The sequence below is a fragment of the Oryctolagus cuniculus genome, chromosome 11, assembly GCF_964237555.1.
Source record: "Oryctolagus cuniculus chromosome 11, mOryCun1.1, whole genome shotgun sequence".
Taxonomy (NCBI): Eukaryota; Metazoa; Chordata; class Mammalia; order Lagomorpha; family Leporidae; genus Oryctolagus; species Oryctolagus cuniculus.
Window position 1 is genome coordinate 52,896,830 of NC_091442.1, and position 26,720 is coordinate 52,923,549.

The 26,720-nt window shown below is 46.6% G+C and overlaps 1 protein-coding gene across 10 annotated transcripts in view; it reads left to right on the plus strand.

The window, feature by feature from the left end:
* SPATS2 (spermatogenesis associated serine rich 2) overlaps positions 1–26,544 on the plus strand; it is a 138,673-nt gene extending 112,129 nt beyond the window's left edge. For all 10 annotated transcript variants that reach the window (XM_051845440.2, XM_017341834.3, XM_070052194.1 and 7 more), the window contains 5 exons: positions 12,952–13,010; positions 18,258–18,367; positions 22,392–22,494; positions 24,204–24,415; positions 25,316–26,544. In XM_051845440.2, coding sequence (XP_051701400.1) covers positions 12,952–13,010; positions 18,258–18,367; positions 22,392–22,494; positions 24,204–24,415; positions 25,316–25,612 — 781 coding nt within the window. In that variant the 3' untranslated portion in view covers positions 25,613–26,544. The remainder of the gene's footprint in view (positions 1–12,951; positions 13,011–18,257; positions 18,368–22,391; positions 22,495–24,203; positions 24,416–25,315) is intronic.
* Positions 26,545–26,720: the final 176 nt, after the last annotated feature.

Consider the following 26,720-nt stretch of genomic DNA (forward strand, 5'->3'; position numbering starts at 1 on the left):
TTATTTGAAAGGCAGAAAAAGACAGGAACATATAGAGGGAGGTTGTTTCCTTCCTCTAGTTCACTCCCTAAATGCCTGCAACAGCCAAGGAGCCTAGAGCTCCCTCCAGGTCTCCCACATGGGTGGCAGGGACCCAAATACTTGAGCCATTACCTGTTGCCTCCCATGATGTCTATTAGCAGGAAGCTGGATTGGAAGTGGAGGAGCCAGGACTTGAACCAGGCACCTATGAGATGTGGGATACAGGTATCCCAAGCAGTGACTTAAGTGCTAGGCAAAATACCTGCCCCTTTCTGTTTGTTCTTTCTCTCTCTCTCTCTCTCTCTCTCTCTCCCTCCCTCCCTCTCCCTCTCTCCTTTTTTTTTTCTTTTTTTTTTTTGATTTTTTGGTCACAACGTGGGAATGAGTGGTACAGAGAACACATGAAACTTTAGAAATGAGTATAATTTGGAAAGGACAAATAATTATAGAGTAGATAATACAGTCTTTACTTTAGGGTCTTTTTTTAATCGGGGGTCCATAACAAATGACATGATATTTTGTTTTAAGATGTATGTATAGATGTATTTGAAAGGCAAAGTGACAGAGAGAGAAGTCCGAGAAAGAGATCTTCCATCTGCTGGTTCACTCCCCAGATGCCAACAACAGCCAGGAGCCAGGAACTCTGTCCAGATCTCCCATGTGGGTGGCAAGGACCCAATAACTTGGGCCATCATTTGTTGTCCCCTAGGCACATTAGCAGGAAGCTGGACTGGAAGCAGAGATGGGACTCCATCCCAGGCACTCCAGGATGAGAGGCAGGCATCCCAGGTGCTGATTAACGTACTCTGTCACAGCGCCCACCTTGTGACATTTTTAACAATTACAAAGTAGGAAAGAGGTAGCTTTGCCTTCCTGCGTCCTTTCAGCCCTCCTAATGCCCCTCACCCCAGAGGTCTCTTCTGTGCTCTATCATTAACCATTGATTTACTTTTTTTTTTTTTTTTTTTTTTGACAGGCAGAGTAGACAGTGAGAGAGAGAGACAGAGAGAAAGGTCTTCCTTTGCCGTTGGTTCACCCTCCAATGGCCGCCGCGGCCGGCGCACTGCGGCTGGCGCATCGCGCTGATCCGATGGCAGGAGCCAGGTACTTATCCTGGTCTCCCATGCAGGTGCAGGGCCAAGGACTTGGACCATCCTCCACTGCATTCCTGGGCCACAGCAGAGAGCTGGCCTGGAAGAGGGGCAACTGGGACAGAATCCGGTGCCCCGACCGGAACTAGAACCTGGTGTGCTGGCGCCGCAAGGCGGAGGATTAGCCTATTGAGCCACGGCACCGGCCCTGAAAATACTTTTTAAAATTTTCTGCTGGACTTCTCAGAGGCTTTAAAGTTGTTTTTTATTTATTTTCATTTATTTGAAAGAGAGAGAAAGAGGTCTTCCATCTACTGATTCATTCCCAAATGCCTGCAAGAGCTGGGACTGGGCCAGACTAAAGCCAGGGTCCCAGAACTCTATCCAGGTCTCCTACGTTAATGGATGGTGAACCAAGTACTTGAGCCATCACCTGCTGCTTCTTCCCAGGGTGTGCATTAGCTGAGGTGAGAGAGCTTGAATCCCCATGCTCCTATATGGATTGCAGATAACAAATAGCAGTTTAACCACTGCCCCACAATACCACCTTTCAGTGCCTTTTTAATGCTAATGTACATCATGAATTGTATAGAAAGCTATATTATGGGTGTTTCTCAAATGTATTTGACTATAGAATCTTTTTTTTTTTTTTGACAGGCAGAGTGGACAGTGAGAGAGACAGAGAGAAAGGTCTTCCTTTGCCGTTGGTTCACCCTCCAATGGCCGCTGCGGCCGGTGCGCTGTGGCCGGCGCACCGCACTGATCCGATGGCAGGAGCCAGGAGCCAGGTGCTTTTCCTGGTCTCCCATGGGGTGCAGGGCCCAAGCACCTGGGCCATCCTCCACTGCACTCCCTGGCCACAGCAGAGGGCTGGCCTGGAAGAGGGGCAACCGGGACAGAATCCGGCGCCCCGACCGGGACTAGAACCTGGTGTGCCGGCGCCGCTAGGCGGAGGATTAGCCTAGTGAGCCACGGCGCCGGCCTTGACTATAGAATCTTTTTGAGAGAGAAATATATTCTGTTTCCTATAACGGCAAGGCTGTTTTTAACTGTTAGATATATTGTTAAAATTTTTATTTATGGGACCGGCGCTGTGGCTTAATAGGTTAAGCCTCCACCTGCGGCGCCAGCATCCCATATGAGCACGGTTCGAGTTCAGCTGCTCCACTTCTGATCCAGCTCCCTGCTGATGGCCTGGGAAAGCAGCGGAAGTTGACGCAAGTGCTTGGAACCCTGGAGCTACATGGGAGACCTGGAGGAAGCTTCAGGCTCTTGGCTTTAGATCAGACCAGCTGTAGCCGTTGTAGCCATTTTCTGGAGTGAACCAGCAGATGGAAGACCTCTCTGTCTTTTTAAAATTTTATTTATTTATTTATTTGAGAGAGAGAGAAATCTCCCATCTGCTGGTTCACTGTTCAAATGCCCGCAGCTGCTGAAGCTGGACTGGAAGTCAGGCCTGCAATCCAGGTCTCCCACATGGGTAGCCTACTTGAACCATCATCATCTGCTGCCTCCCAGGTTGTGCGTTAGCAGGATGCCAGAGTCAGGAGCCATAACTCTTTTTTGAATTCAGGTACTCTATTTGGGACATTTTAACCGCTAAGCTAAACATTCATTTCTTAACTCTTGGATAGATGGTAAGGTGGTAACTGCTATTTAAACCATAGCTCCTCTCTGGAGAGCATTTGCATTTTATAAAAGATTTTTCTGAAAATGGGAGAGACTTAAGAACCAAATTAGGTGCCTTTATTGTGGCACAGCAGGTTGAGCTGCCTCCCATGACACTGGCCTCCTAAAGGGGCACCAATTCAAGTCCTGGCTACTCTACTTCTGATCCAGTTCCCTGCTAATGTACCTGGGAAAACAGCAGAAGATGGCCCAAGTCCTTGGGACCCTGCGCCCATGTGGGAGACCAGATGGAATTCCAGGCTTCTGGCTTTGGCCTGGCCCAGCCCTTGCTGTTGTGGCTATTTGGGGAGTAAAGCAGCAGATGAAAGATTCTGTCTGTCTCTCTGTCTCTGCCTCCTTTTGTAACTCTGCCTTTCAAATCAATAAGTAAATCTACTCAGAACAAACCTGATCCAAGAAACACCATTCCGAGGAAGAGATTTGTGAGTTCCTGCTGGCTTGGAACCTGAGCAGAAGGAGCCTCCTTCAATAAATGACAAACGAAATGGTTTCCTACCTGGAACTGTGTGTTTAGGACTGATTAGCAGGAGTATCAAGCCAGTCGATTTAACGTGAGGAAGGAGATTACCTGCCTCTCCTGCTGGGTGTGAAGCCCTTCTCTTTGGCCGATGGGGTTTTTAAACTGCCTTATTTCAATGTTCTTTGTAGTTGTTACTTCGAGATGTAATTGGCAGGTGAACTAACTCTGGCACCAAACCAGAGCTTGGAGTTAATGTCACTTAGGAAGCCACTTTTGGGTTGGTTATAATATCAAAAACAAGCAGAGTTCTAACAGATTTGCAGCCCAAGATTACATTACCCCGCCAGGGCACTAGGGAAATTATATGGATAGCTCCTTTCACTTGGATACCATATAAAAGTTGACACCTATCTGTGGGGAGGTAACATCAGAAACTTTCCAGTATTCAAAATCTGTTCTTATTGGTGCCTTAGTAATAATTATCTCTCTAACCACGTTTACTTTTCTTTTTAATTGATCAAATTTGTCTGCTGTACATGGTTGGAGCTGTTGACTGCAGTTGGCAGAGTGTGAACAGGAGCGAGAGCCCGGGGCCTGTGAAGGGCCTGGGAGTGTGTTGGTGGGAGAGGCCCACAGCCACGCCACTCAGCTGCCCTTTTATTAAGATGTGTTTATTTGAAAGGCAGAGCAATAGAGAACAAGAGGGAGAGACACAGAGAGCCTCTGTCTTCTGGTTACTCCCCAAGTGGCTGCAACAGCCAGGTCTCCACCTACGTAGGTGGCAAGGACCCAACCACTGCTTCCTCAGGTGCATTAGCAGGAATCAGCCCCTTTTAAATAAAAAGAAAAATTTCAATTTTATGAAAATCAAAAGATATTTATTAATAGAATTAGGTAAGAGAAAGACTGTCAATAAATTGAGCTTACACAACACATAAAGTCATAAATCTGTGGTGTGGTTTGAAATTTTTCATGGCTGATTCTTCACTGACCCTTTTATTTGAGATTTTATTTTCTTATGTAAAATCAGGCTTACCAATACTTTTAAGTCCTTAAATGTAAAGATCATATGGAGGGGTCAGCACTGTGGCACAGTAGGTTAAAGCCCTGGCCCGAAGCGCCAGCATCCCATATGGGCACCAGTTCGAGTCCTGGCTGCTCCTCTTCCAATCCAGCTCTCTGCTATGGCCTAGAAAGCAATAGAAGGTGGCCCAAATGCTTGGGGCCCTGCACCCACATGGAAGACCCAGAAGAAGCTCCTGACTCCTGGCTTTGGATCGGTGTAGCTCTGGCCGTTGTGGGCATCTGGGCAGGGAACCAGTGGATGGGAGACCTCTCTCTCTGTCTCTATCTCTCTCTGTAACTCTTTCAAATAAATAAATCTTAAAGCCCCTACCTCCCCTGCTGGGGGTGCATTTTGAAAAAAAAAATTATATAGGGCTGGCGCCACGGCTCAATAGGCTAATCCTCCGCCTGCGGCGCCGGCACACTGGGTTCTAGTCTCTGTTGGGGCGCCAGATTCTGTCCCGGTTGCTCCTCTTCCAGTCCAGCTCTCTGCTGTGGCCCGGGAGTATAGTGGAGGATGGCCCAAGTGCTTGGGCCCTGCACCCACTTAGGAGACCAGGAGAAGAACCTGGCTCCTGGCTTCGGATCAGCACGGTGCGTCAGCAGCAGCTCACCAGCCGCAGTGGCCTTTGGGGGGGTGAACCAATGGAAAAGGAAGACCTTTCTCTCTGTCTCTCTCTCTCACTGTTCACTCTGCCTGTCCAAAAAAAAAAAAAAAAAAAAAAAAAAATTATATAGAGTTGCAAAAAGCTTAAAAATCATTTTGTGAACCGAAGTACCTTCAAAAGTGTTAAAATGGAAAGAAATAAAGGAATATGCTAATGTAGCACTGCATTGTCAAAATGTACATAGCACTGATGTTCTGGACTTCCTTCCAGTTTTTTTAATGATTGATACTTTGGTCTTAATTCTGTTACTACTTGCCTCTATGATTCTTGATGTTCTTTGATTTAAAATTTAATTCCTTAGCCATCTGTGAAAATGATAATGTATGAAGGGTACTTTCCAGTTTACAGAACATGTTCAGTTATATTAACTTATTTATTCTGATTTCTTGCCTGCAAAGTGAGTATTTTTAATTAAAAATAGATTTTATTAAAGATTATTTATTTATTTGAAAGACAGAGTTACAGAGAGAAAGAGAGGGAGGGAGAGACAGAGAGAAAAAGAGATCTTCCATTTGCTGGTTCACTCCCCAAATGGCTGCAATAACCAGGGCTGGTCCAGACCAAAGCCAAGAACCAGAAATTCCATCTGGATTTCCCATGTGGGTGGCAGGGGCCCAAGTACCTGTGTCATCATCTGCTTTCCCAGGCACATTAGCAGAAAGATGGGACTTGAACTGGTACTCCCATGTGGTATGCAGGCATTGCAAGCAGTGGCTTAACCTTCCTGTGCTACAACACAGGTCCCACATATTTTTAATTTGTTTAAAAAAAAAAAAAAAAGAGAGATTTGAGTTTTAGTAGCAGTTTGCCTAAGTTGCAGAGCCAATATTTGAACCCATGTATTCTGAACCAATTACCTGTGGGTCTTCATCTGTTGCCATGGAGGGCTTGCTTCCCCACAGGAGCTTGTGAAGGCTGGAGACTGTTGGCACCTTCCACATACGTTATTTGCTCCTCAGCTCACAGACTGTGTGTCAGAGAAACCTCACTGCGGAGGGCTTGGGGACTAAGGGACTTACTCATTATGGAAGAACGTTAGAATGAGGGAGGACCAGGATTTTGACTGAGCTCGTGAGAGTATTTTTTAAGCTCAGAAAAATAAAACCGTAAGTGTTCCTTTGATTTTGTAATTCAAGAGGGCAAAGCCATTCTTCTTTGGTCACATCTCAGTGGATGGAAGATACCTCTCTCTCCATCTGTCTCGGTCACTTTCAGATAAATAAGTCTTTGGGGGGAAAAAGAGAGAGATCTTTTAATCCACTGATTCACTCCCCAGATGCCTGCAGCAGGCAGGACTGGGCCAGACTGAAGCCAGGAGCCAGGAGCTGCTTCTGGGTCTCCCATGTGGGTGGAGGAGCCCAAGTACTTGGGCCATCTTCTGCTTTCTCAAGCACATCAGCAAGGAGCTGGATCAGAAGTAGAGCCCCCAGGACTCCAACCGCTGCCCAAGCACTAGTGTTCCAAAATAACAAATTCAGATCTGACTCACTCACTATGTAAGCCCACCAGAAGTTGATTGTTTCTAATCCCATAACTCACGCTAATTTAGCTGTAGGGTCAAAGTTGGATAGTATTTTCTGGTATCTTGTAGTTGCGTTTTAATGGACAATAAGCTTCTTGCTATCCTTTAATCTCCGGCTCTGCCTGTTGGTGGCTATACCCACTGTACCAGAATGCCGGCCCCATAATTTTTATGTTCTAGTGTCCTTTATATTCATACATATTTTTAATAATTGTAATCTAGTGAGGATGTAATTTTTAATATAACTTTAAACTTTTCCCTTCCCTTAAAATTATCTTTGATTCATTTCTTTCTGACTACATACACCGTTTTAGCGTTGTATGCCTGTTTGCTTAATTTCTAGGCGATAGTCTAGAGTGTAATGATTTAGCAGAGTTAATATGAAGGCATTTTCCTAAACAGGTAGTCTGCTGAAACTGAGGAATCAAAAGGAATATAGGAGTTAAGGTAATAATTGTGCTGTCATTTACTGAGCTTTCATTGCATGCTTTATGCACGGCATCTGTAATGTAAATAACAGTATCATTTGTAGTATTGCACTCATTTTAGAGATGAGAAAAGGTGAGCATTAAAAAAAATTTGTTTGGGGCCGACACTGTGGTGTAGCAGGTAAAGCCACCGCCTGCAGTGCCGGCATCCCATATGGGCACTGGTTCAAGATCCGGCTGCTTCACTTCCGATCCAGCTCTCTGCTATGGCCAGGGAAAGCAGTAGAAGATGCCCCAAGTCCATGGGCCCCTGCACCTGCATGGGAGACCTGGAGGAGACTCCTGGCTCCTGGCTTTGGATCAGCCCAACTCCAGCTGTTGCGGACATTTGGGGAGTGAATCAGCGGATGGAAGACCTCTTTCTCTCTCTCTGCCTCTCCTTCTCTCTCTCTGTAACTCTGACTTTCAAATAAATAAAATAAATAAATCTAAAAAAAAAATTGTTCAAGGTCATACCTGGTATCAAGTGATACTTTTTCATTAACCCATTCTTCCATCTTCTGCACCTTACCTGATGTTCCTGTTTGCTTTGTTCTTCAGTCTTTACCTCCTTTGTCCACATTTCTCCCCTGTTTCTGGAGCCTTAGACAGTGGAGCTGTAATTCCAGAGAGGATTTTAAAAGGACAGACCACAGTTTAAATGAGGATCTGGCCAGCCATTCATACTGTGGGTATAACACCTGCACCATTTTTCTCTGGCAACCGGAAACTTGAATAGTGTACTTCATGGTAATAGATTGCTACTCGTTCTTTTTTCTGAAACATATTATAAAATGCCATTATTAAGTCCCGTGGTCTCTAAGATTAATGTAGAGTGGAACTGTTTTTGACCACTGGAAATGAACCTCGTAAGAACTGTGACTTATACTCTTAGCTTCTTTTTTTTTTTTTTTTTAAGATTTATTTTTTATTTGAAAGGCAGAGTCAGGGAGAGAGAGAGAGAGGGAAAGAGAGAAAGAGAAAGAAAGATCTCCATCCAGTGGTTCATTCCCCAAATGGCTTCAACAGCCAGGGCTGGGCCAGACGGAAGCTGGGAGCCAGGAGCTTTCTCCAGGTCTCCCACGTGGGTGTCAGGGTTTCAAGTACTTGGGCCATCTTCCACTGCTTTTCCCAGGCGCATTAGCAGGGAGCTAGACTGGAAGTGGAACCCACAAGGGATGCCAGCGATGCAGACGTGGTTAACCCATTGAGCCTCAACATCAACCCCTCTTTTGGTTATTTTATATGGGAAAAGGAAAGCATCTTCAAAGGGGGAAATAAGAGGCATTTGCATTGGCTTTGCTTGAATTTCTGCCTTGCTTGGCTAATGGAATTAGAATAAATAGATTTTAGGTTTTAAGCAAGTAAAATCAAATACAAATGTTTCCTAAGAACATTATTGAGTGGTTTAGAGTATTGTCCCTTGAAATAATTGACTGTACAATTGCTAGGTTTTTTTATTATAATATTTTTTGAAGGCCGGCGCCGTGGCTCACTAGGCTAATCCTCCACCTTGCGGCGCCGGCACACCGGGTTCTAGTCCCGGTCGGGGCGCCGGATTCTGTCCCGGTTGCCCCTCTTCCAGGCCAGCTCTCTGCTATGGCCAGGGAGTGCAGTGGAGGATGGCCCAGGTGCTTGGGCCCTGCACCCCATGGGAGACCAGGAAAAGCACCTGGATCCTGGTTCCTGCCATCGGATCAGCGCGGTGCGCCGGCTGCAGCGGCGGCCATTGGAGGGTGAACCAACGGCAAAGGAAGACCTTTCTCTCTCTGTCTCTCTCTCTGTCCACTCTGCCTGTCAAAAAAAAAAAAAATATTTTTTGACTGCATCAGCCATACACAAATGATAATTTACAATTTTTTAACAAGGAATTACTGAAGGCAAGAGCTGGAATCAATAGCTGCGTGTTAAACATATTAATTAAAGGATTTGCTCCAAATGATGGACACAGTATATGTTGGGGATGTGAATGGTAAAGCTGTAGGAAGAGCTGTTCTGACAACTACATTATGCAGAGGCTTTAGAATAAGATGAGCAGGTATGGCTTTGGAGGAAGGGAGATGCTGCTGTCCCGCTGCCAGCCTGTTCCCTTAGGAATGTGGTCAGACACTGAAAACCATCTTTCATGACTGAAGAAGGGAGGTGGAAATTCCCTGTGCTGATCAAGGCCAGGTTTCATAGTATCTTCAAACGGGATTCTAGCAGTGTTTGGTGAATGTCATTAGCAGTACCAGATGCTAGCTATGGTGCCTATCCATTCAGGAAAGCCTTGAGAGGAGCTGAGTGTCTGAAGGTTTGGGGTAAGTGAGGAGACAGACAGGGTCTGACCATCCCAGTGAGCCTTTACCCTTCCCTGAGAGGGCTCACTGCTCACAGGTATGGCATTGAGAACCACAGCTTCAACCATAGGTGCCTTTGAACCTCTTGGCCAGTGTAGACTGGGACTATCATGTAGCTCAGGAGAATATGGAAAATTTTAGCTTAAGTTTTTTGTTAGAAAGCTGTGTTACAATCAATTATTATTTTCAATTGTAAAAAATGTCTCTGACACTATCCTTATACCTAATCTACTTTTCCCTTTCGAACCTTGCCGTTTTCTCCATTTATCTTGTGATGCACACATTTTCCCAACTTTTTATTATAAGTGTGTGTGTGCACATGTGTGTGTGTTTGTGTCTGTGTGCTGGTGTAGCCATTTAGAAGTTGCAGACATAGTAATACATCACCCCTAAATGCTGTGTTTGCACATGAATAACCTAAAAATATATCATAGTTCTGTAAGGTGATTGTATGGCTATGTCAATGATAACATCACAATACAATGTACTTTCAGTGAAAAAGTTATTATTACAATAGTTTAACATTTATTCATTTTAACATCTTAATGGGAAATTATAGAATTTAACTGAGTTTTTCTTCAAGAAAGTATCCCAACAGTCTCAGTTAACCAGCTTCCCCCATCTAAGGAGCTGACATCACAGGACCCTGTAGTAGACACTTTGGGTAGATGGCAACCTGACACACACATTCACAGCGCAGAACTCACCTGCTTATTGTTCTGGCATGAAAATGCAAACTTAGATTTTTGAATGGAGGAGTCACATAGTTGTCCATGCACTGCCCTGGGAACGTTTTGTGGTCACCAGTGAGTCAGCCAAGAAACAGAGATGGTTTATATAGATGTAGTCATTCTCACGGGGGGAATGTCACAGCGTGCCAGCTCACGTTGCTACAGAGAAGTCTGTGGTGGATGGCCGGCGCCGTGGCTCAATAGGCTAATCCTCCACCTTGCGGCGCTGGCACACCAGGTTCTAGTCCCGGTTGGGGCGCCGGATTCTGTCCCGGTTGCCCCTCTTCCAGGCCAGCTCTCTGCTATGGCCAGGGAGTGCAGTGGAGGATGGCCCAGGTGCTTGGGCCCTGCACCCCATGGGAGACCAGGAAAAGCACCTGGATCCTGGTTCCTGCCATCGGATCAGCGCGGTGCGCCGGCTGCAGCGGCGGCCATTGGAGGGTGAACCAACGGCAAAAGGAAGACCTTTCTCTCTCTGTCTCTCTCTCACTGTCCACTCTGCCTGTCCAAAAAAAAAAAAAAAAAAAAAAAGAAGTCTGTGGTGGTGCAGAGCGTTATTTCCATGCTAGATATGTCATTCGATTTTCATAAGAGATGGCTAGCTGTAGAGAGCTTCCTTATTTGTTGAAGTCTTTTAATAAATATTTTACAAGCTTTGTCAGAGACGGAATTTGTCACGTGCTGGCACGGTGTCTGCATCCTAAGGTACTCGGCCGCAGAAGAGAGGTGACGTCACCCTGTAGGCCGGCAGCTCCTGTTTCAGTTCTGCTTTTGTTTTGCCTTTTAGGTATTTCAAATGCTGCTAGAGTTCTTGGAGCAAAATATTACCAAGGTTTGGGAACTGCTTTCTTAGCAAAGTACTGCTGCCCCACAATAGTTGTATCTTCTCACCAGTCTGGTGCTTTGGGATTAATATGCCAGTCCAAATTGTGTAGTTGTAAGTCTGTTTATTAACATCATGCATAGCAATTGTCAAACTTGTGTTCTCTGGCAGCTCCCTAGAGAGGGTTTTGATCTTTGAGGAAATGATCCTGCCTTACACATTTTTGTTTGCCTCACACTACAGTTTCCATATTAACTGCATTATTCTAACATAACTGCGTATTGAGCTAAATTGAATTTGTGTGTATGTGACTGCTTTTACAATCAGAAACAAGAATGGAACTCTTACTAACGCCGTAGTTATAGTCCCATTCAAAAGGATAAATCACAGTGAACTCCAAATTTCAAGAATTGGAACATTTCATGTTCATTCAAGATTAAAATTATAATAATTAAATTATATATCCCCAACTAAGATGGCCCAAGTCCTTGGGCCCCTGCACTGCTTGGGAGACCGGGAAGAAGCTCCTGGCTCCTGGCTTCGGATTGGCACAGCTCCAGCCACTGGGACCATGTGAGGAGTGAACCAGTGAATGGAAGACCTCACTCTCTTTCTCTGTCTTTCCTGCTCTCTGTGTGTAACTCTGACTTTCAAATAAATCCATAAATCTTTAAAAATACACACACACACACACACACACAACTAAGCAAACTGAAATGGACGGAAAGGAAGATTATTTGCAACCATAAGTTGCACAATGAGGTAACCTATTTATTTTTTAAAATATTTTTAGATTGATTCATTTTTTACTTATTTGAAAGGCAGAATGAGAGAGAGAGAGAGAGAGATCTTCTATCTACTGGTTCACTCCCCAAATGGCCACAACAGTCGGGAGTTTTCCAAGTCAAAGCCAGGATCCCAGAGCTTCTTCCGGGTCTCCCACATGGGTGTAGGGGCCCACGTACTTGAGCCATCCCCTGCTGCTTTCCCAGGCCATAGCAGTGAGCTGGATTGGAAGTGGAGAAGCTGGGACACCAGCAGGCAGTGGCTTAACCTGCTATGCCACAACACTGGCCCCTTAAATATTTTAAAAGATTTATTTCTTCATTTATTTGAAAGAGCAATAAGGAGATTTTCCACATCTGCTGATTCATTCCCCAAATGCTTCCAACAGCTGAGGCTCAAGCACTTGGGTCATCTTCTGCTGCCTCCCGGGAACATTAGCAGGAAGCTGGATGGGAAGCCGTATAGCCAAGATTCAGGTTGACACTCCAGTATGGGTTGCTGGCGCTGCAGGCTGTGGCTCGACCCACTGGGCCACAACACTGGCCCTTTACTACTTCCTTTGGTGTTGAAGGACATGGGCTCTTCTATAAGGACATGGAAACTTTATGTGCCTACAAACCATTTATATTTGCACTAGAAAACATTCCAGTGGCCTGTTTAGTGTTCTTTTTCTGTAAAAAGCCTGCTGGAAACCTTAATTCCACCCTTTCTGGATTACTGTTAGATGCTGGTCAGAACCCAGCACAGCCTGGTGTGTCTGTCTCTTCTGGATGCTCTGCTTTCTGAGGACTACAGTGTCCATGGACCTGGCACCACTGTGCTGAGCTGTTGACAGTGCAGGAACTCTAGTTACAGATAGATTTCCTGTGCCCTAGCAGGGAAATTACTTGGCAAAAACTTGTTAGAAGAAAGGCTGTCAAATTTTATAGACCAGAATATAAAGACTACGTGAGTGCATATGTGGAAATAAGTGGTTTCTACAGGCGACTTTTGCTTTAGAACAGTTTACTAAGAAATGTCTCACATAGCTTGCTGCTGCCATCTACTGATGCTTGACTCCTGGGTTTTTGGCAACTGGTCTACTATAACACAGAAATAAAAGAGAATTGAGTCTGTCTGTCTTGCTGGAAATCCGTAAAATGGTCTTTGTTCAAAGTGAGTCATTAGCATTTTTGTGCAATGTACTTTTAGTAATCAAATCTACCAGTCTTTCCCAATGTTAATAATGTGCCGTTTCTGCACTTGAGTTTTTGATCAAACCTTCTTTTCCCTTTGTCATCTTTTCCTAGTTTAATGGATCGGGAAGTGGCATTGCTGGCTGAAATGGACAAAGTGAAAGCTGAAGCAAGTAAGATGATTGATCTTTTATTTTTTAATTCGTACTTATTTGAGAGGGATGGAGAAACAGAAATGAAGACCCAGAGCTCCCATCTACTGGTATATCCCCCAAGTGCCCACAACAAGCCAAGAGCCAGTAACTCCATTCCGGTCTCTCACATGGGCAGCAGGGGCCCAACCACCTGAGTCCCAGAGGCCACATTAGCAGGAAGCTGGATTTAGGAACCGGAGCCAGAATCTAAACCAGGTAGTCTGGTATGGGATGTGAGCACCTTAACCACTTGCTTCTGTTTGCTTTTTTTTTTTTTTTTTTTTTTTTTTTTTTTTTTTGACAGGCAGAGTGGACAGTGAGAGAGAGAGACAGAGAGAAAGGTCTTCCTTTGCCGTTGGTTCACCCTCCAATGGCCGTCGCGGCCAGCATGCTGCGGCCAGCGCACCGCGCTGATCTGATGGCAGGAGCCTGGTACTTATCCTGGTCTCCCATGGGGTGCAGGGCCCAAGCACTTGGGCCATCCTCCACTGCACTCCCTGGCCACAGCAGAGAGCTGGCCTGAAAGAGGGGCAACCAGGACAGAATCCGGCACCCCGACCAGGACTAGAACCCGGTGTGCCTGCGCCGCAAGGCGGAGGATTAGCCTAGTGAGCCGCAGCGCCGGCCTCTGTTTGCTCTTTAATTAAAGTTATTGCCTGCATAAACTTCAGGTACTGCCTCCCAACCCTCATAACAAAAAGCACAATATAAATGCCACACAGGACTTTATGTGTTTAAATAATATTGAGCAGTTATACTGCACTGGTATATGAATCCTTTTAGACAAAATACAAGAGCCAGGTTTTTTGTTGTTGTTGTTTTAAGGATTTTATTTATTTATTTGAAAGGCAGAGTTAACAGAGGCAGAGAGGGATCCACTGGTTCACACACCAAATGGCTTCAATGGCTGGAGCTGGGCTGATCCAAAGCTAGGAACTTCTTCCAGGTCTCCCATGCGATGCAGGGGCCCAAGCACTTGGGCCATCTTCCACTGGTGCCCACAGGGGATGCAGGCACTGCAGATGGCAGCTTTACCCACTGTGCCACAGCCCCGGTCCCAAGAATCAGTTTTAAAAGCATTTCCAGGGGCAAGTGTTTGGCTCAGCAATTCAGACATCACTTGGTAAGCACCCACGCCATGTTGGAGCCCCTGGGTTTAAATCCTGGCTCTAATTCCAATTTTAGCTTCCTACTAGTACGTACCCTAGGAGGCAGCACATGGTTAGATACCTGCCACCTGTGTGGGGGATCTGGCCTGGCCCCCACTGTTGGAGGCATTTGAGGAGTGAACCAGTGAATGGATCTTTCTCTTTTTCAAATAAATAAATACATAATTTTTTAAAAAAATTAATTTCCAAACTATTTTGAAGGTAGAGTTTATTGTATGGGAGACTGCATCATGGTGCCTGCAGCATGAAATTAATATATTATTGTAATAATAACATAATATATTATTATATAAATAATAATAATAACATTAACCTTAGGAGAATAAAATATCCTGCAGAAGCATGGGCCCTGTTTTATTTTGCTTTTCCCTCCAGTGATTAAATAGTTCCATTGGGATTTTTTTTTTATTTGGGGGAAAAAACCCTGTAGCACAATTAGAGAAGGCTTCACTAGGTTGCCTACAGTTAAATATATGCATTCCTGTCACTACCTATCTCAGAACGTTCTTGTAGGGGTATGTATGGAAGGTCTTTTCTGGTTTTTGGTCTTTAAGAATTAGGTTGGGAACTGGCGCCATAACATAGCAGGTAAAGCTGCCACCTGTGGCGCTGTCATCCCGTATAGGCGCTGGTTCAAGTCCCAGCTGCTCCGCTTCCCATTCAGCTCTCCCTGCTAATGGCCTGGGAAAGCAGTGGAAGATGACCCAAGTCCTTGGGCCCCTGCACCCACGTGGGAGACCTGGAGGAAGTGTCTCTCCTGGCTTTGGATCAGCTCATCTCCAGCTATTGTAGCCATTTGTGGAGTGAACCAGCAGATGAAAGATCTTACTCTCTCACTCTCTCTCTCTCTCTTACTCTGTACTTCAAGTAAATAAATAAATCTTTTAAAAAATTAGGTTGAGAGAAACTCATCTACATTAAAAGAAGAGAATGCTTTTAGAGTCTCAGTGGCTTGAGGCTTTTCATTGGTGGATTTTGCCTTCATGCATTTGTATTGCTGGATTTAATAATTAGGAAAGTTGCTTCTTCAAACCCACCCTCAAACTGTTAAGAATAGAAATACGGGGCTGGGTCGAGGTACTGACTCAGGATTAGGTCATTTATGGCTGTGGTCATGGGCCAGAGGAGGCAGCTAGGAAGCACTTAGCTGAATTCACTTTTGCCCATTGTAACTTGAATGCTGAGAGCGTAGCAGAGATCCTGCAAGGTTTCATCTACGTTGAGCAATATGTCTCGAGATTTCTAAACTTGACAGTTTGAGCTCATTGTATGTGCATATTCTCTTTTTGAAGATGAAGGTTCAGATAAAGCGAGTAAAGAGACAGTCCTTTTGAGAAGGAACTTTTCAGAATCTATCTTTTAGAAGAAAACTGCAAGGATATTTCAAATAGACTAATACAGTGAACGCTGTCACCGGTTTCAACCCTTTATCAATTCATGGACAATCTTACTGTATCAAATTCAGAGACTTCTTTTTACACGTTATAATGTTACTAAATAATTAGTATGTTCACTGTACTTTACAGCTCAGGATTTTTTCACATATTCATATATGATCTTCATATCAACCCTTTTAGTTAGTTATGTTTTTCATTTCATAAATGAAGAAACTTGCTCTTTGGAAGAATATGACTTGTCCAGTGTTGTGCAGTTAGGTGCTGGGAGTTACTGTTATGTGAGATCTGTAATTTTGTCACAGAGTCTCATAAAGTTGGAACCGAAATAAATGAGCTTCATATAAGTGGCAGATTGGTTTCATCTTGGGAGCTATGCCAGTAGATCGTGTAGCTTTAGGGATTTGGTGTTAAGCTTCTGTTAAGAGGCATGTTTCCAGGGCCGGTGCCGTGGCATAGCAGATTAAGCTTCCGCCTGCAGCGCCGATATCCCATATGGGTGCCAGTTCAAGTCCCAGCTGCTCTACTTCCAATCCAGCTCCCTGCTATGGCCTGGAAAAGCAGCAGGAGATAGCCCAAGTGCCTGGGCCCCTGCACCCACATGGGAGACCCGGAGGAAGCTCCTGGCTCTTGGCTTTGCTCTGGCCTAGCTCCAGCTGATACTGCCATTTGGGGAGTGAACCAGTGGATGAAAGACTTCTCTCTGCCTCTGCCTTTCCCCTCTCTGAACTCTGCCTTTCAAATAAATAAATAAATCTTTTTTTTTTTATTTGACAGGTAGAGTTATAGACAGTGAGAGAGAGAGAGATAGAAAGGTCTTCCTTCCATTGGTTCATTCCCCAAATGGCCACTAATGGCCGGTGCTGCACCGATCCGAAGCCAGGAGCCAGGTGCTTCTTCCTGGTCTGCCACGTGCGTGCAGGCGCCCAAGCACTTGGGCCATCCTCCACTGCCCTCTGGGGCCACAGCAGAGAGCGGGACTGAAAGAAGAGCAACTGGGACTAGAACCCGGTGCCCATATGGGATGCCAGCGCTGCAGAGAGGATTAACCAAATGAGCCACGGTGCCAGCCCCAAATAAATAAATAAATCTTCAAAAAAAAAAAAAAAATAAAAAAGAGGCAGGTTTCCAACTTCGGGAAACTGTGCCCTGATTGGCTCTCTGGCATGGACATGGGCAGCCCTTGGATGGTGTAAAAATGGCAGCTGGGCTAAGTAAACTTGTTAAAGACATTCAGCTCTCTGAACACCTACCTGAGGGAGCTCTTTGAAAAATTCTATTTTTTCTAACATAAATTTGGCTAATTTCTTAGTGCATTAAGGATTCTGTGTGCAATCTAGAGATGAATTTGGCTACATACAACAGAGTGGTCTAAATATAAGTTCACTTTGCTCTTACCAAGTGAAAAGTCCAGAGGTGAGCGATTTGGGGCTGACTGACACCTGTAAGATGATGTCAGGGACCCAGGCTCCTCTGTGCACCTGCCCACCATCCTGGGAGTGTGCTCAGAGTCAGAAGACAAGTTCTTTGGCTCCTGTCAAGGAACAACAGAACATTACTTGCCAACTGAGTGAGACTCCTCCTGAGAACTGTCTATAAACCCCAGAGTTGTTTTTTGTTTTTTGTTTTTGTTTTTTTTTCCCGGTGCAATCATCTCATCTATAGCAAAGCCAGGGAATGTAGATTTTTTACTTAGCACATTGGTATCCAACAGCATTAGACTGATAGGTAAGGAGAGGAAAAATGAATAGTCAGTTAACTAACCGATGGTCTTCCCCGAAGTCCTCCCCTTCAGCTGCCCCCCATCCCACACTTTTCCAAACCACGAGCATGCTCACCTGCTCACTCACAGAAAGGCCAGATCTTCTGAGCAAATTTCCGTCCTTCCACCAGGAATAACAGAGTCCCTGCTGGGGTGTGGAAAAGGTTCTGTGGGTGCTCTATCTGACAGTCCTCATTCTGCTCCCCGGCAGAAGCTCTTTTGCGTGTTATCCACTGTAGCCGTGGCCGTGTCTGAGTTACACATCAGGTAGACAGATTCCAGGGAAGCTGTAGCAGCCTAAACATCCCATCATGGAATGCTGGGTGGTGGTTCAACGGAATGGAGGTAATCCAGGTGGGTTTATAGGGAATGAACTTCAAGACAGATTATGTGTAAGTAGCTGAGGTCAAGGAAAGGCCGTGATGATGTCCTTCCATCTGTGTGGAGGGCAGAAGAGGAGAGATATGCATGTTGCATCTACTTGGAAATATTTGGAAATATAAATAAGAAATTGCTGGCAGTGGCTTCCTTTGGGGAAGAAACCACAGAAGCAACACTAAGAGGACCACTTACATTTTGTGTTATACCCATTTACGCTAGATGAAGTTGCTTTTCTTTTTTAACCATGTGTGCATATTTAATTTATATTCTTTGTAAAAAATTACCCTTTGACTATTATGAGGAGAAAAAAATAATGAACGATTTATGAGTCTTTGTGACTTATGAAGCACGTTTACCCTTTCTCTGTCTTTGGAGACCCTTCAGAAGGTGGGAACTGGACCTTTGGTGTTTCATTTCTGGGTGGGTGGTTGTCCAAACACACGCTGCAAGGCTTCTGGTCCTAGTTCTTTTTCATGCTGTTTGGCAACAACATAAGAGCCACACTTCCTTTTCCCTACAGTGGAAATTTTGCTCAGCCGACAAAAGAAAGCGGAACTTCTGAAGAAGATGACTGATGTGGCTGTTCGAATGTCAGAGGAGCAACTGGTTGAGCTCAGAGCTGATATCAAGGTAAAGCTTCCTTCTCCTGCCTTTCTTCTTCCTCTCAAGGGCTAATGCAGCAAGTCTGCATAATTCATGGCCATGCTGGATAAGGTGACCTCATGACCCTCCCCCAGCACACCTGACCCTCTTACAGGCCTCCTTTCTGTGAGTGGCACTGCTGTCTGTGTAGCTGTCCCAGCTGGGGCCTTAGACCGTTTCCCCAGTGCTCACTCTGGAGCAGGCCTTGTGCACTTGACCCCTTCTGAACCTTGGCTCTGGCCTTTTCTCTTCACCACCACCTCCATCATCCCATGAAGCTGCCAGAATGTTCTTGGACTCGTGTCAGCCTCTCTCTCTCTCTTTTTTTTTTAAGATTTATTCATTTTATATGAAAGACAGAGTTACAGAGAGATCTCCCATCTGCTGGCTCACTCTCCAAGATGACCACAAAGGCCAGGGCTGGGCCAGGCCAAAACCAGGACCCAGGAGCTTCATCCGGGTCTCCCACATGTGTGGCAGGGGCTCAGGTACTTGGTTCATCCTCTGCTACTTTCCCAGGCGCATTAGCAGGGAGCTGGATCGGAAGTGGAGCAGCCCACTCCTGCACTCTCAGCATGCAGTAGCCTATTTCACACTTCCCAGTGCACTAGGATTAATACTGTAGTCCTCCACACTGATTCCCGGGCTCTGCCGCTGCTCTTGTTTCACAGCAGGCCCAACTCCTCATCCCCGCTGCAACCACCTCAGCCTCTCCTTCCTGCAGACGGAGTCCACTCCTGCTCCCTCCCTGTGGGCCTGCCCGTCTGCCGACTCCTGACAGCCACCCCTCCTGTGCTTTCACAGCAGTCCTGATCTTCGTGCCGTGCGTTTTCATTAGTCTGTCTTCCCTCAGGCTATGAGTTCACAACGGCAGGGACCACTGCATCCTCAGTGCCTGGCACAGAAAGCAGTAGTGGGTCTGTTGTGATTTAACAGAGAAGATAAACAATCTGAGATGCTGATTATAGTATAAAGATTGCTTGAGTTCAACAGTCAATTCTAAATTTTTTTTTTTAATATTTGTTTATGTATTTGAAAGCAGAGTTAGAGAGAGGGACAGAGAAAGAGAGATCTTCCATCTGCTGGTTCACTCCCAAATGGCCACAATGGTTCAGGCTGTGCCAGGTCAAAGCCAGGAACCAGGAGCTTCATCCAAGTCTCCCATGTGGGTACAGGGGCCCAAGGACCTGGGCCATCTTCTGCTGTTTTCCCAGGCACATTTTGTAGGGAGCTGGATCAGAAGTGGAGCAGCTGAGACTTAAACCAGCACCCATGTGGGCTGCTGGCACTGCAGATGGCTGCTTAACCTGCTATGCCACAGTGCTGGCCCACATTTTAAATTCTTACATAAAGAACAGCGTTTCTGAGACCAGGCATGTGAGCAAGAGAGAGACTGGCACGTTCATGGATGGTTGTGGACACTGCTGTTCTAAATAATTGTGTATAAGCTGCAAGCTGTATGAGCAAGGGGAGTCGACCTTCTTTGCTCCTGAGCCCTTAACCTCTGCTCTTCCTGAACATAAAGATTTATTGCGGCCGGCACCGCGGCTCACTAGGCTAATCCTCCACCTTGCGGCGCCGGCACACCGGGTTCTAGTCCCGGTCGGGGCGCCAGATTCTGTCCCGGTTGCCCCTCTTCCAGGCCAGCTCTCTGCTGTGGCCAGGGAGTGCAGTGGAGGATGGCCCAAGTGCTTGGGCCCTGCACCCCATGGGAGACCAGGAGAAGCACCTGGCTCCTGCCATCGGATCAGCGCGGTGCGCCGGCCGTGACGGCCATTGGGGGGTGAACCAACGGCAAAGGAAGACCTTTCTCTCTGTCTCTCTCTCTCACTGTCCACTCTGCCTGTCAAAAAAAAAAAAAAAAAAAGATTTATTGCCATATTTGAGAGGGGTGCTTGCTGTGGGGGCTGACAAGATAACCTTTGTAAAATAGAAGCACAGGTGGAAGAACACCTGGCACCTTACCAGGACCCTTGTTAGTATTCCAGCTCGGTGTATGAGACATCTATGGCGTGTTCCTGTTCTCTCATTCCCTCCCCTCAGACTGTCTTAGGGTAAAGTAGCCGAACAGTGTAAATTGTAAATGACTATTTTCTGTTTAACTAAAACTATATTACTAAATGTTATAGATATCCTTCCTTGCATTGATGCCAGTCAGTCTCATTCAACTCTCTAGGAGAAGCCGGAAACCCTCTGGAATGAGATGAGAATTCTGGCTCTTGGCGGCTTCATCTGTTCCCCTACCCACGTGGCTGAAAAGCTGCTAGAAATACTTTGTAGGCTGACTAAGGATCTGGTTCTCTCCCTGCTTTCAGTGTACTGAAGTGTGTGCTGTGTGGTTTAAATGTCTTACTTCCACATCATCTTATTTCTGGCATTCCTTTTATGTCTTTGGCACAACAGACCCTAGAATTTGTTTCAAATTAATCTCAGACTGATATTACATATCTGAAGGCTTTGTTACAAGAGTTCATGTGCCTTCCTGAGCCACGGTGTACTCTAAAGCTTTGGAGCCTTAGGCGCAGAGGTAATTTTTCCCTTTGCTTTCCCTGTCAGCACTCTGGATGTGATGCAGTCAGAGTGGGAGTAGTCCGCCTCCTGTTAAGAGGCCTGCTCTAAGGAGCAGTTCTTCCAAATTATACCTAGGTTAACATTTCTTTTTCACTTCCTTTCCATCTGAAATAAAATGACTCCAAGCCACCTCAGGCTGTATTTACTGAGATAGGCCCCCAGAAACCCTCTCTTCCTGACGTGTTTCTGTAGGGTAGTTTTTGACCCAAGGTTAAGTTGGTTCTTTCTCAGTTCTGTCTACTGAAAAGGTTAAAACCACTTGCCGGGTAAACTCTTGTCATTTGCAAAGTGGTCCAGAAGCTGTTCCTCTTTAAAGGACTAAGAAATCCTGTCTGATAAAGACAGAAGGTGGGCTTCCAAGGAAAATAATAAAATAAGTAAATAAATGAAATGGAACGGGATGGGAAGACACTGCCCTCATCCTGTGTTAGAGGTGCCTGGGTGTGAGTCCTCACGCTGCCTTCTGACTAATGCAGACCCCAGGAAGCAGCAGTGGACTCAAATGCTTGGGTCAGTGCCACCCGGGTGGGAGACCTGGATTATATTCCCAGCTCCCAGCCTCAGCTTTGCCCTAACCCCAGCCATTGTAGGCATTTGGAGAGTGAACCAGTGGAAGGGAGTACATACTCTTTCGGTCTGCTGTTCAAATGAATGAGCAAGTGTCAAGGACAGCCAGAGTGGGAAGATGACCCCTGCTATAGATTTCCCCCTTCCCTTCTCTGTTGGGCCTTGGCACAACATTTCATAAACTCTCAGACTTATCTTTGGACTTGAGAAAAATGAGTGAGTTTGTTCAGTTACTCAGCAGTGATGAGGGGGAGATCTATAGCTTCTGGCTTCAGCCTGGCCCAGGCCAGGTGGTTATAGCCATTTGCGAAGTAAACAGCAAATCAAAGATCTTTCTCACACTCACTTTTACTCTTTCAAGTAAGTAAATAAGTAAGTAAAATATTTTGTAAATAAGCAAATAATTCTGGGGCCAGCATCATGGCACAGCAGGTTAAGCCACTATCTGTAACAGCAGCATCCCATATTAGAGTGCCAGTGTGAGTCCCAGCTGCTCTACTTCCAATCCAGCTCCCTGCTGATGCCCCTGGGAAAAGCAGCAGGGAATGACCCAAGTGCTGGGGCCCCTGCCACCCACATGAGAGACCTAGGTGGAGCTCCAGGCTCCTGACTTTGACCCAGCCCAGCCCTGGCCATCGCAGCTGTTTGGAGAGTGAATCAGAGGATGGAAGATCGATCTATCTATCTCCCTCCCTCCCTCCCTTCCTCCCTCTCTCTCCTTCCTTCCTTCCTTCCTTCCTTCTCTGCCTGTGTCACTCTGCCTTTTAAATAAAATAAATCTTCTAAAAAAAATTCCATTTCTTATGTATCTGGTAAGTTACAGATTCAGTGTGTGGCTGTCTAACCCAGAGGCCTTTCTTTGCCCCTTCTCCAGCATTTTGTTAGTGAGCGGAAGTACGACGAGGATCTGGGACGAGTGGCCCGGTTCACCTGTGATGTAGAGACCCTGAAGAAGAGCATCGATTCATTTGGACAAGGTGAGCTGTTGAGGCCTACGAGCACTCGAGATGTCTTCATTAGAGACAGGTGGACTGATGGACCCTTCACTGCTGGTTCCTCAGCTTTTATTTATTTATTTATTTATTTATTTATTTATTTATTTAATGAGCAGTAATTCCAGGGTTCTTGAGGCAGTCCCTGGATGCAGATGCTTTGAGCTCTGAGGTTGAGTATTGGCCAGCTTCCTAACACAATATTGGCTTTTTCCACTGTTTGCCCCCTGCGTTGAGAGGGGCATGATGTAGTGTGCAGAGCTTGCAGCCCTGAGCCAGGTCGGAATCCGCCTCTGCGCTCCCCTCCTGAGGAGGCTCGTTCCACTTTCCTTCAGCGTGGAGGCAACACTGCCTGCCTTAGGGGTGGGGGGAATGGGGTGTGGCCTAGTGTTCAAGACCCCACAGGGTCCCCTGCCTCCACACTGGAGCGCCTGGGCCCAGCTCCTTCTGATGAGCACCCTGGGAGGCAGTAGATGAGGGCTCCAGTTGTTAGAGCCCTGCCACCCACGTGGGAGACTGGAGCAAGTTCCCAGCCCCGGGCTTTGGCATCTGCAGAGTAAACAGAGCAGATGAGAGCTCTTTCTGTCTCTCAGATGAAAGAGAAAACAGCACTGAAGGGTGAGGCTGTGGCTCTGAGAGGGGCATTCGCAGTGGCAGTGCTCAAGCTCTGAACCCAGTCCTTGGTTCCCAGTACACAAATGAATGCAGACTGAGGGCAGAAATCGTCCAGGCACAAAGCCAAGAACAAAATCTGAAGTGTAGCTCTAAACCATTGAATTTTGACACAATTTGAATTAAAATATTAATGTTTTTTCAGTGTGTTGGTATTTTGGATTTGGGGGTTATTTTTGCAAAAGAAATTTGGCAAGATACATGTTTGTTGTAAAGAGTATTTGTGTTCATATTTAACTGATCTTGATTATTTACACCTTGCATCATTCAGATTTTTTTCTTTAATTTTAGCAGAAATTTGATTTATTTACCTTTTCTTTTCCTTGCAAAGTCTGTACTTTAAAATGTTCCTTGCATAGGAAACCGAACATATGGCTCATAGTATTGTTCCCAGGCTTAGTCAGCTGCTGGAGCTGTAACCAGGAGCTTAGGTACTAGTAGGAGATGCCAAGAAAGTAATTAGTCAGTAGGGGGATGGGTCACTTCCATCTCAAACAGTTCTCCTTTTTCATTATTTATTTTGGAGTCAGTTACAGAGGGAGAGACAGAAAGATCTTCCATCCGCTGATTCACTCCTGAGACAGTCGCAACAGCCAGCACTGGGCCAGGCCGGAGCCAGGAGCCAGGAACTTCATCTGGCTCTCCCCTGTGGGTGGCAGGTGCCCAAGCACTTGGGCCATCCTCTCCTGCTTTTCCCAGGCCCTTAGAAGGAAGCTGGATCAGAGGTGGAGCATCCGGGGCATGAACCAGTTCCCACACGGATGCCGACACCACAGGCCATGGCTTCACCCCCTGCAGCACAGTGTCAGTCCCTTTACAAAGCCCTGGGGGTCTGCAGGGAGTGAAGGAAGAAGGCAGCCGAGATGATCCTTCCTGTGGACACATTTTGTAGGTTTTTCTCTGTGACTTGAGCAGACAGCTCTTGACCTTAAATTGCTCACTGTGAGGTAGAGAAGGAAGGTAACCCCTGCCCTCATGCTGTTCCACTTTCTGACCACGACTTCCTCATGTTTCTTTTCTAGTGTCTCATCCAAAGAACAGCTATTCAACCAGATCCCGGTGTAGCTCAGTGACATTGGCATCCCTGGGGAGCCCAAGCGACACTTCTACTGTTTCCTCCACCTGTGCCTCTGCTCCTGGCCTTACAGGTGCTAACAAGAAAAACTCGGCACCAGGAGAGCCTCCTGCAGCCACAGCAAACTCCGGTGGCCGCCCCTACCTGCCTCATCGGGAGGTAACCTGGCTTCCACACTAAGCATGTTTGGATAGGCACCAGCTTGTCTTAAATGCTGGTAGCTTAGTTTATCACCCCTTCTCTTTATTCCCATTTTAAGTCTCTCCAGCCCCAGCTGGAGAATAGGAAAGCATTCGGTAAGTTCATCCAAACCAGCCGGGTTCGACTTCCTGTTGCCAAGAGCTGCAGACTTTGCTCTGCTACGCCGGCAGTGGTCCTAGCTGTGCAGGTAGCATTGCCTGGTGATCTGTCACAATGGGAGTCGTGCAGCCTTCTCAAAGCAGATAAGCACAAAGGGGCAGGGGCAGGAGCCTGCAGAGGAAAGCAGCAGCTCCTGGTGGGGGTAGGGAGTGGACACAGGTACGTGGAAAAGGAATCCATCGTTTTGTGTTCCTCGGTTTGAGGAGAAGACACAGGGCGGTGCAGGGCGGTGCTGTCCATGATTCCTAGGATGCTGGGGTTAGGAGTGCTAGCAGAGTCCCATGTCGTATGCTCTGGCTGCTCTGTGAGAGACGGGGCAAGGGGCTCAGCAGCACGACTGACAGCAAAGCAGAGCGCCTACACTCCCTCCATTTTCCACATGTTCACCATCTTCACGTGAGAAAATGGTCTGTTTGAGGGCGCAGAACAACCCAAACAACATCCATCCTTCGTCCTTAGCTTCCTTCTCATGGCCAGCTGAGGAAGTGAACGCGTCCTCATCGAGGAGCCAGGAGTGACAGACGGGGAGGATGAGGGAGTGGTGCTGTGGCTCGGCCAGGCTGGCTAACTGGATTCCACGAGTCGCAGGGGGGATGAGTCCCAAGCCTGGGAGACCACAGTTATGCTTCCAGAATAGTTCTCAACGCTTACCTGGAGCAAACACCATGCACCTTGAACGTCCTGTTCTTTTATCCGTAGGTATTTCCAGGAAACAGGCGAGGAGCACCAGGCTACAGGCCACCAGGCCAGAAGTCCAGTGACCCAGCCAGCCAAGGGCGACTCGACAGTGCAGGTCGTTACAGAAATAGCTCATGGTATTCTTCGGGTTCCAGGTATCAGAATGCTCCTCCCCCGGCACCAGGAAACACGAGCGAACGGGGCCCAGCTCACTCTGCAGGGAACAGCATGGAGCCTGGCCCGCCCAAGCCCACGTTCAAAAAGGGGCTTCCCCAGCGCAGACCCAGGGCCTCTCAGCCTGAAGCCATGAACTCCTGAGGGCAGCACAGTGGGCCTCACTCTTCTCTCCCATACAGTTCAACTGATAACTGGACTTTAGGAAATTTACAGTTAGATTTAATAACAAAAGAAGTTTATGCATATCACTTTTTGTGCCATTCTAAGTATTTTTGGTTTCTTCTCTGCTATTTCTTTATCATTTTTGGAGGGGAAGCTGTTTTTTTCCCTCGCCCTTTCCCAGTGATACAGATTGATTCTGATTGGCCATTTCCACCAGGAATCAGAGGAAACAATTGCCAGGCCTCCCAAGGGTGCAGCGTTCTCCCCGGTGTACCAGGTCTTCCAGGTGTCCAAAGAGGCCTCACTTGGGTGGGTCCATGGCCGAGCCCGCCGCAGGAGGAGGGGTCAGAGCTTGTCCTGTCACCTCGGCAACCTGAGCAGAAGCCAGGGTGCCTGCGGGTCCCCAGCAAACAGCAGCCTGAGTGGGAGAGGTAGCGAGAGGGCATGTGCAGCACTGAGGGGACACACAGTGGTGAAAAGCAGAGCGCACTGGGGCTGTGTGAGGATTCTGCCCGAGGCCCGACGCACGGCAGGGTTTCAGCCTCCTACCAGGAGCCACATCGTGACCTGCGGTTCCTTCACAGCGCCCGAAGCCTTGTTTCCTGTGCCTTAGACTGCAAACCAGTCTAGGGAAGTCTATGGGAAAGTAGCATTTAATTCAAGTTAAAAAAAAAAAAAAACAAAAAACAAAAAACAAGTATTTCTCTGTTTTAGCGTTCGGAGATTTGTTTGTTTGTATTCCCCATTTTCTGAATCCTGTTCTGATCCTGAACCAAATTTATAGCAATATGATTCATGTAAATCTGAGGTGTTACCCATCAAAAAATTGCTGCAATCAGTCTTTATAGTTGAATAAATAAAAACGGCTGCGTGAATGTTCTCACGTGTGTGGCGCCGCAGCCGGCAACTTCGTTTCGTGATTGGTTTCTCTGGGTCACATGGGTAGAAGTCCCTTGGGCAGCCTCTTCTGGGTTTAAATGAGGGTGTCTGATCCCAGGGTCGTTTACTGCCCCCCCCCCCCCCGCTCAGCTTCACAACCACATTAAAATGTGAGCGCCAGGATGAGCACATGCAGCCATTACTTGTG